The following is a 10026-nucleotide window of genomic DNA, read 5'->3' as shown; positions in this document are numbered from 1 at the left end:
TCAGATTTCTGTACAGAAGACCATTGATCTACCATTCCATCTTTTATTTTGATAGTGTAAACATGCATGCCTTTCCCTCCACCATAAAGCCTCTGTGTATGACAGATCACTGTGTTATCACACCTGAATTCCTCAGTCACCATTGTGTCCTTGGGCCAACAGAAGAGAGTTGCATTGTACATCATTTATCTATTAAGCTCTACTACCAAAAAAATAAAATAAAATAAAAAACAAACATTAATAACTAAAAAATAACAAACTCATGCCTGTTATGCCAAATAAAACTACCTCTACTTTCCAATCAAAATACAGCCATTATAATGTTAGCTTGGCAGGACATTTTTAACTTAATCTGTGCTGTGTGTTCAAAAAGAACTTGGAAAATTGGTTTTTAATATTGTGCTATTTACAAATGGAATGAGTTACAAGAGATCTCTCAACACACTGAATTCTACCTGTAATTGTTTTTCTTAAAACTGAACTACTGTTGTAAGTATGTACTCTATGTATGTATTTCCTTTTATGCTTCTTATTTTTGTGTTCCTGTCAACACTCTGTACATGTTCTCTTGGAGATTCTCATCTTAGTGAGACTATAATAATAATAATATTAAACTAATAACAATACCTATAAATACACCCTTTAACGTACATTTGAAGTATAAAAATGCTTAATGACGAAATGAATAAAAGACTGTGCTTTTAAAAAGAATGTAAAGGACATGGAAATGCAGAGAGAGAGAGAGAGAGAGAGAGAGAGAGAGAGAGAGAGAGAGAGAGAGAGAGAGAGCAGGGCTTTAACTCCCCCAACTAACTTTGAGGAGGCTGTTCCATCAGCTGACGCTAGGAGCTGTCCGCGGTGCTGAAAGCCTCGGCTGCTTTCTCTCTCCATGTGCCGACAGCTCAACACCGCCAGGAATCTGCTTACTGAGAGCGTCCAAATTAAAAAGGGACCTCCGCGTTTCACTTGATTATTCTCGACTGTCTTCACTCCGCGAATTAAACAGGAAGTGCGACGGCGACCCGCACGGTTCCCTTTGTATTTCGCGGACGCTGAAAATCTCGCTCTGCTTTTGTGTGTATGTGTGTGTATGTTTTTTTTTTTTTTTCTTTTCCTGTTTTAAGCCACTGGGAAGTATTCTTTATCAACACAAGGACGTGTTCTGTAGCTATACGCGAAGAAGAAGAGCGACCTCGACTTTAGCAGACATGTGCATAAGACAAGACTGTCAATTAAAGACCCTCCTCGCGGTTTTGGTGCTCGCTGCCGCCGTGGCTGAAATACATGGGCAAGGTAAGAACTTGGGGTCTTGTACGCACTTTTGTGGGGATTGTTCCGTCTACTTCCTTGTGTCAAACTATACAAGGCGAAGGGTAGAGCTGAGTGCTGGGCAATGGCACCGGGTTCACGACTCTTAGATATACACATGTGTATGTGGCGGTATGGACAAAATGGAGTGCTTAGAATCCGATTTTAAGTTTACGATGTGATGGTCCAAATCTAACCATATGTAAGATATATTGCTGGTTTAAAAGTTGTAGACCACAAAGACACTTCTACTTTCTTTTTGAACTACAGAGGTAAGTAAAATATGAAATTAGAAGCACGCAGGGAATAAATGAAAAATCGTTTTCCAGGTGGAAACACACTGCACTCAGAGTACGGCTAATTAGAAGTTATAGATCCCCCACCGGGTAAATTGTCTTTAACAGTCAGTTGCATAACCTTTTACTGTCGATCACAAGTTACAGAACCTCTTCTGATTTGCTCTGAACTGCACACAGGCACACACACACACACACACACACATATATACATCTGGCCACAGATATTGCATGAAAACAACCCCCAGGGCAAAATAGAACTTAGTAAAATAATCCAAACTAAACACTTTTTTTTGTGGACATCATATTCATTCTCACATGGTTGATTTTCCAGTGAAATCCTTATTCATTTGATGAAACCACGAGTAAACAGCCAGGAAGTGCACTTGTTTGGGCACTGGGGTCTGTGTGACAGACGGTGCTCGGTAATAAGACTCTAATCCTCAGGAATTGCTGAAGATTATTGACCAAGCTGTTTGACACAGCTGAGTGCTTGTGGGAAGCGGCAACGGATCCATGCACAGTGGCCTTGTCCTAATTATTTCTCTATTGTGCGTCTGCCCTCTCTTTTATCATTAGATATATGTTTTTTGTGTTTCAACTTTTTTTTTTTTTGATGTACAGCATGCATCTCTTATTTCTTATAGTAATGGACGCAGACATGAGTCACCTCCAAGGCAGTGCATGCAGATACAGTTTGTCCAGTATGAGTAATGACTAATAAATAAGGTGAATAAAATATCATGCAATGTGCAGTCATAGAAAAAGCTTGATTAATTAATATTTATATCTGTATTTATTTATCTGAGCAGAAGTAAAGGTTACATATAAAGTTAAAAAAAAAAAAAGCTTTTGACAATTGTTGACAGTCATCTTCAGTTACTCGTAACATGCAATACTGGGACACATTCCTTCAGCATGGAGGTTGACTAACTGCCAGTGGATTGAATGCCTTTCCTTTGATGAAACCTTTAAATGAAAGCTTTCTGTTTCATGTTGAAAATGAACACATTTATGAGGACCAAGTGATTACTAAACAATGCAATAACTGTGAAAATGAATTCATATTGCCTGGGCTGTTTCACTCATTACATCTCATGCCCCATCTAAAACCCGGGGTGCAATTCTGGACCAGCGCCGGGAAACAATATTTTTCCCTATCAACAAAACATCTGCTGATTGAATATTTAGCAGAGGAAAGGTGCTGCATTGCTTCAGTGCAGAGTTCAGCAAAGTGCAAATCCAGTTATTTTGTGGTATATAACCCAACATCCTCCAGAAGGCATTTTTATATTGTTTCAATGTTTAATTGACTTGTTTGTGTAAACACACACTCAGCAGTGGAATGCTGTAGTAGTAGAAGATGTGTGATTTTTTTTGTTTTTTTTAAATCGCGTTTTCAGAGTCACGATTGCATATATCCGAAGAACACCTGCACAGTTTGTTCACTGCTCAAAACTCCAGGGAGAGGAAAATGCACAGTGCACTATTTTTAGAGCAAAATAAAATTTAACAGCTTCCATTAGTGAATTTCTGCGCTGTTGCTTAGCCAGCAAATGTTCATGTGTTTGTGAATTCTCCAAGGTGGGCCGTTTCAATTTTTAATTCTCATGGTTTTGACATTTTTGCCATTGTCAGAAGTTTTGGATGTGCATATGCAAGCACAGGAGCGAGTGAAAGTTTAGGTTTTAGAAGAGGTTCTTAATTTCTCATTTGTGGCACAGCCTGTTGTTGTGACCTAGCAGGGAATAAAAACACCCATCCGTCTCACTGTCACGAGCACAGGGACAGAGACATTTTGCAAAGATTTTGGGAACCGTGCCATAGTTTTCCCATGTGAGGTGAGCAGATTATCATGTAAAGAAAAATGTCCCTTTCATTTTCTATAGCTTTATGGGGTCATCAAAATTAAATGCAACCAATTTTTCCTTAACTGCTGGGTTTTTCTGTTCCATTCATGTTGCTTTGTTCCTCGCGCTTTCCATTTGCAGTGCAAGATCAGGCTGCATTTGTTATTCAGGATTTCACACTTGAGATTTCAAAAGTACATCAGTAGTGACTCATAAAACACTTATTTCTGCTCATTATGTATTTTTGTATGCACAGTGCAATTGACACATTCAGGCACTGTTAAGATTTTTTTTTAAACAATACTCTGTACTGTGTGTTGTTACTATAGTAGCCAAGGTTGTTTCATTACAGTTTCACTCACTGATTGTAGATATCAACAGCACTACATTGCTTTAATTGCATTTTAATTTCTTTCTTGCTTTGTGAATTAGTATGAAATTATAGTACATTGGCCTCCAACTTTTCAAGCCTTTTCAAAGTCAGAAAAAATATGCAAGCAGATGGATTATAGACTTTTTACCTATTACAGAAAGCAGTGAGTCCTGGCCTCAGGCCACAATTTTAGCATCATATTTCTTTTATACTTATATGACCATCCAAGATCAAGGCTGTGAAATCATTAGCATTGAATAGATGGGAAACCATTTAAAAGACAAATGGAAATGTACGCATGCAGGACCTAATTACCCACTGATTAAGTTAAAAACATAGTCCATGCTTATGACAAATAATGTCACTTTGGTCAAGCTTTCAATCCCTTTATTTTTTTCCCATTAATAATAAGAGCAGATCATCTGGGGGGAGAGAGTGAAAACAGAAGGAGGATCATTAAAAGTCTGATCAGAACTTCTTAGCCTTTTGTACAACTTTACCTCTAAGAACAAAAATATATATATATATATATAATAATAATTAAAAAAAATAACACAGACAACACCTAAATTACTTCCACGCTTTTCACGAGGAACTTTCATTTAATTTGTCCTCCAGCCCTCACTTATGTTTGGTGGAAATGTCATCATGACTCAGTAGTTCTGAGAGGAGTTTGCATGATTTCTTTATATCTGCATTTCCATTTGGGTTTTTTCAATGTCCCAAAAGTCAATTGGTTTGTGACTCCATAGAAATCTTATATTAAAACTGCCTTTTGAATGGCAGCTTGTGTTGTGGGATATAGTCTGCCTCACATCTTAAATGGGTAAATAAAATTGAAAAATGGTAATTAATAATAACTATAAATAAAAACAGCATTCACTTCAAATTAGATTTTTTTATTTTTATTTTTTGCAAACTAGCGAGGTACAGTATGTGTCGAGTAATTAATGGAAATGCCCATGCACAGTGAACAGCGACAGTGTTTTGAGGATGTGGTTTCTAAATTGCAACAAGTCATACTTAGCGCTGCCTGAGAACGCTGCGGGCCTTTAATTATCTCACTGCAGATCTCTGAGGGACAAAGTGACAGAACTTTTTTATGAATATTAACTTGCATAGACAACCAGAAGGCAACAGCTTGAACTTGTCATAAGTGGTATCAGTCAAATTTACACTCTATGTAGAGCATGTTATCACAATTAGCTGAGTACTTTTACAGTACTCTGTCAAGTTGGTTTCAATGGTCAGATATACTGGAGGAACATGGACTAATAAATCTTCCTCCCAGCTGCTATAAGAAAACATCACTAGAGATGTTCCTATCCACTATTACACATTCACTCCCGACAAACCAGCGTATTACTAATTGAATTTTATAAAAATATTCAAATAAGTATGTCTAACAAAATCCCAACAGATATTTAATAGCTAATCATGCATCCATTAAGTGTTGAGAGTTTCTGTTGGCCCTATAGTGAGGCACTTGGAGTTTCACACAACTTAATGACATTCAGCCAAGCCTATTATCTTTATGCTTACACATTATCTCTGCCTGTTAACAGCGATCTGTAACGATCTGGGAGTTGGGAGGAAGAGATGTTTTATGTACCTGATAGCTCATTAATTTAAGTTATAATCTCCTCCTGGTTGACAGAGCTCTCCTTGAAATGTCACTGTTGGTTTTATGAATGTGTTATGGTTGGCCTCTGATTTGGATATCAACTGTGAGCCTTTTCTTCAGGTCTTTGTTCTTCAGATCAGAAGATTATTTGTAATGGCTCACACGACACATGAGACATCAGTAAATTGAAAATATATGACAAATGATAATTAGCACTTAAACATATTCTAGTTAAGATCCTAGCAAATAATGATTTAGCCTCCACATCACATGGAGACAGACACATTTTTCTCACTCTATTCAAATCTACAACCCAAAAATGTATTTAAATCTCAAAACAAATTTAAAGACACTACTATCATGTTGCATTGGTTTTGATTTAAGGTTAACACTAGAAGAGGTGCGTATTAAATCTGCAATACTGACAGCAATTGAGATACTGAACTCACAGAAAGGGTGAAGTCACATTTCCGTGAGTATGCTTTTGTATTGACACCTGTTACCACTACAGCGTAATGAAGCTCATTCCATGTTTCAAACTAGCATTTTGTGCATGCTCATCGAGCTCAATTGTAAAACTCTCCTGTTCGTCTCATTAACATCAGGGGTCACAGTGCTAGTTTTCTGTTTCCCAGAGTTGGAGGTGTTGTTCATACTCACAAACATTCATGTAATTTTCCAGGATCATGGGGATATGACTGCATAATTCTTCTCTAAGGTAGATTGTTGCTTTGAGAGGTGCGCTAGAAAGAAATTGGAACATCCTATAATTCCAGGGGAGGTAACAGAAATCATTCAACACCTGTTTGTTGGATTGCCAGTGATTAACTTCATCAAGGGCTATTCAGCATCTGTGTGCCATCATAATTAGTTTAACTTTCCCAAGGCCTGTCAATGGTAAATGAGAGTCATTATGCCAGAATGCCCCTCTTCAAGGCTTGGCGCCTGCCTGCCTCAGCCCCTCTCTGTGCCTGTCTTGGTCTCTTTCACTGCCTCCTAGGTGGAGCTCACAGCTTGGCTGAATGCGACTCATTTTCAACTCTTCATGTGCAAATGCCTCTCTCGCTCTGTGAGAATGTTCTATGCATCCTAATTTGAGTCATTGCCACATATATTTTCTTCCTCAAAAGTGTGGAGCTTTATTTGTCAGAGGGAAAAGGATATTTTTGCAAAGATCTTTTTGGATTCCATCACTGTTTTGCTTGGATCAGTTCTCCAACAGCTGGTTTTACCCTATAGAAAATCAATCCTGGTGCTCACACTAAACCAGGCTGTACTTCATCTAAATCTTGAAGTAGAAGAGAGTTTGATATTTAAATCCAGATTTTTTTTTACCCATATACTTCTTTCTATGTGGTCAAAAATATTAGGGCATTCAGCCATGTTGAATGGATAGTGAAATTCTAATTATACTTAATTCAATTATACTTAACATGTTTCCATGTAGTACCATAATGTCAATGGCTTAAATCACTAACATATATTTTTTGAAGTCTGCATCATTAAATGCATACATTTATACATTGTATTTGCTTGAATATTAAGATGACCCTGACACCACACTGACAAACTATGGACTCTACTCTATTTGAACCGCAGTACTTGTCCATTAAACATTTAAGCAATAGAAGTAGAACCACAATAATATGGGCACCTAATAATATCAATTTTTAATTGCTGCACATAGAAATTACAGTTAACTCACAGTTATACAGAGAGAATACAGAAACAATACATAATGATTTTCCAATGTAACATAATCCCTTATAAATTTCTGTTCTTGCACCTGATATGTTAGAAAAAGAAAAACATAATAACTACATAATACTACATAGAGCAGTCAAAAAACATAACAGTGCTGAGAGAAGAAACATGCTTTTTTCTTGATAGCATTTTCCATGCAGTTGGTTTAATCAGCTTGACAGTTTGGATGGACCTGAAATGGGCTCTCCTGTTTAGATAATTACGTGAGAGGTTCCTTCAACAGCCTGTGTTTTGTTTCAACACAACAATCTCTTCAGAGAATTAAAGTAACAGGTTTTCAGTAAAATTGTCAACATACGTATATCCTCAGCAGAGGAGAGAAATTTTCTCTGGATTGGACACTCTGACCTGCTCCATTTATGAAATCTCCCTCTCAAAGCAGAGGACTGGGGGTAGGACACCCAGCAGCGAGGGCAATGGACTCAGAAACTGTGCCTGGCCAATTGATGGTGATGGTAGTGGTGAGGCATCCACATTTAATTTATTCCAAGTGAAGAGTACCCCTCTAGCAAAACCCTAAATGAAGCGATGTCTACCACTTTGTCAAGGCAGTACGTCACTGGCTTACTTTCTACCTGCGTTGCCTTTGGCCTTGTGCCTTATCGATCGTACCACTCGTCCACTGAAAAAGGAATCGGCGTGGCTAGCCTCCCCCTAGGCCAAGCCTCCTTTCCACACCTTTCACGCTCTGCCTGGCCGTGTACACACCTCCCTAATCAGCACTGGCGTGTTTTGCGGCTGCAGTGGGGATGGCTCTCTGAAACGATTAGGCCTGGGGACAGCTCCAGCTCTCTTCCCCTCTTCTCCACGCCAGATTCCATCTAGAAAGCATTTCATCTGTGGCAGTGGAAAGGCTTATGTGGGGTTTGGAGAGTGCTGTGTGGAAAGCAGCAGGTAATAGGCTGTGTAATGTGTTTGGGGGAGTAGTTTTAGTATTCACAGTTAGTGCTGACCTCTGGCAGGCTGAGCCACCCCCACAGTAATTTCCTCTGAAAAGATGTAATTGAATTCATCAGGATGAGTAAACATATTATAAGTAGCAGGGAAAGATAACAATGTTGTGGATAGATCAAGGAAGGGGATAGTAGCTCCACGAGTAATTGAAAATAGCCAAGACAAACACAAGAAAAGAAAGTGTGGAAGTTGCTGGGGAAAGTTATCGCATTTATAGTTGCAGCCTGTCTGCTTTTCACTCCACTGTGCTTTCACACATCTTGATGTATTTTCCAGTGTTTTTAAGTACAAGTACTACCTATCACAAACTCATCAAAAACACTGAATGCTTGCAATGGAAATAACATCCCTGACTTCCAGTCGCTGGATACAATGAGGCAGAACATCACAGGCGTACATCCATTCCCAAGCATTTTGTACAGCTGATGTCTTCAGTCCAGCCTATACAGAGACAGAGCAGAGAGCTGCGATGTGACTGTGTGCCTTGTTCTCTGTAGTGAGATGTATTGAAGTGATGTCCCTGAGGACCTTGTGTATAATTTAGAGGTTCTAACATCGACCGCCATCTTCAAAATATCGAACATTGTCAGTCCGAGCAACTGCCGGGTGGTCAGGCAATTGTCTGTCAGTTATAAGGCAGTCCTCTGCCTCTGCTTCTCTCCTGGTGATGGAGAGCCAGCTCATTGTGGCCGTTCTCATCTGTCAGAGCAGTGAGCAGCCTGTACTCGCCCACAAGAATGGATTACTTAGTAGGGAACAGCTGGAGCTCTGTTAGACCACGTCATTGATTGTGGGACTATAGCTTTTAGTGGTAAAAGCAGGTCTGTGCATTTCTGACATTTCTTTTAGATTGTGTGTGAACCAGAGAATACCTTTGTGATCAATATAATGTAACCATTTTGCTTAATATCTGTTTATGTTTCTTCTCTTTGTACATTTCACTTTGAAAGAAAAAAGGCTGACATCTGAAATACCTCAACAAATGTTGGATTGAATGTTGTTGGATTTTGCACAGACATTTATGGCCCCAAGTGGATGAAACCTGCAGATTTTTGTGGTCCTCCCCCTGAATTTTCCTCTTGCCACCATGTGATTATTTTAGTTTTGCAGTGAAATGTCCAAATTTTTATTAGCTGATTTACTATTAAATGTGGTACAGATATCCATTGTGTCCTGAGGATTAATCTTGATGATTTTGATTTTCCTTTTGTGCCTCCATGAGGTTTAAAGTTGTGGAGTTGAGTGAAAGAAGCAATTTTTAAGTTTTAATCTTGCTATATCTAACATTAACATTAACATCTGTTTGCTTACCAGTCTAGACAAAACGTTATGAATTCAGAACTTTGTTCCCCTACCTGCCAAGAGCTGTCTCCAGAGGTGGAAAACAATGTCAATGTTTTGCTTTTAAGTCTATCGCCACTTTTCTGTGACTGAAGTTATCATGCTAACAGCCCAGCCAGCCCGTCTCATCACTGTCTGATAGCGACTCACTGTAGCGTCCAGACCGCCCTGAAAAATTAGCTCTTGTATGATAAACACAACAAGGGCTGAAGCTTGTTGCAAGCGACCACCACCACCCGAGCAAAGCACAATCGTCAAGTCAACATTTCTCCAATACTTTGGTTTTTTTGTGAATACCTGCAAAGTAAGGACATGCCCATCAGTCTCAGGTGCACTTTATGACTGAACTAATTAGCACCTGTTTGCATATTACCACCAAACAAAGATGTTGAGTATCATCATGTATTCTCATTGTGAGAATGTTTCCATGCCGATGTTAGTATTCTCTGCAAAGCCTAACTCTGTATAAGTACAGCTTCAGAGCCACTAACATTATTGGAGACACTTGTTATAATC

At 38.8% G+C, this 10026-nt stretch overlaps 1 protein-coding gene across 2 annotated transcripts in view; it reads left to right on the top strand.

Moving 5' to 3' along the window:
• Nucleotides 1-841: 841 nt before the first annotated feature.
• The window catches only part of LOC108893852 (seizure protein 6), an 88940-nt gene continuing 79755 nt past the window's right edge, over nucleotides 842-10026 (top strand). For both annotated transcript variants that reach the window (XM_018692265.2, XM_018692264.2), the window contains exon 1: nucleotides 842-1293. In XM_018692265.2, coding sequence (XP_018547781.1) covers nucleotides 1209-1293 — 85 coding nt within the window. In that variant the 5' untranslated portion in view covers nucleotides 842-1208. The remainder of the gene's footprint in view (nucleotides 1294-10026) is intronic.

This window comes from Lates calcarifer, linkage group LG20 (assembly GCF_001640805.2).
Source record: "Lates calcarifer isolate ASB-BC8 linkage group LG20, TLL_Latcal_v3, whole genome shotgun sequence".
Classification (NCBI taxonomy): domain Eukaryota; kingdom Metazoa; phylum Chordata; class Actinopteri; family Centropomidae; genus Lates; species Lates calcarifer.
Note: the sequence above shows the minus strand (reverse complement) of the source record. Positions and strands in the feature narration are given on the sequence as shown.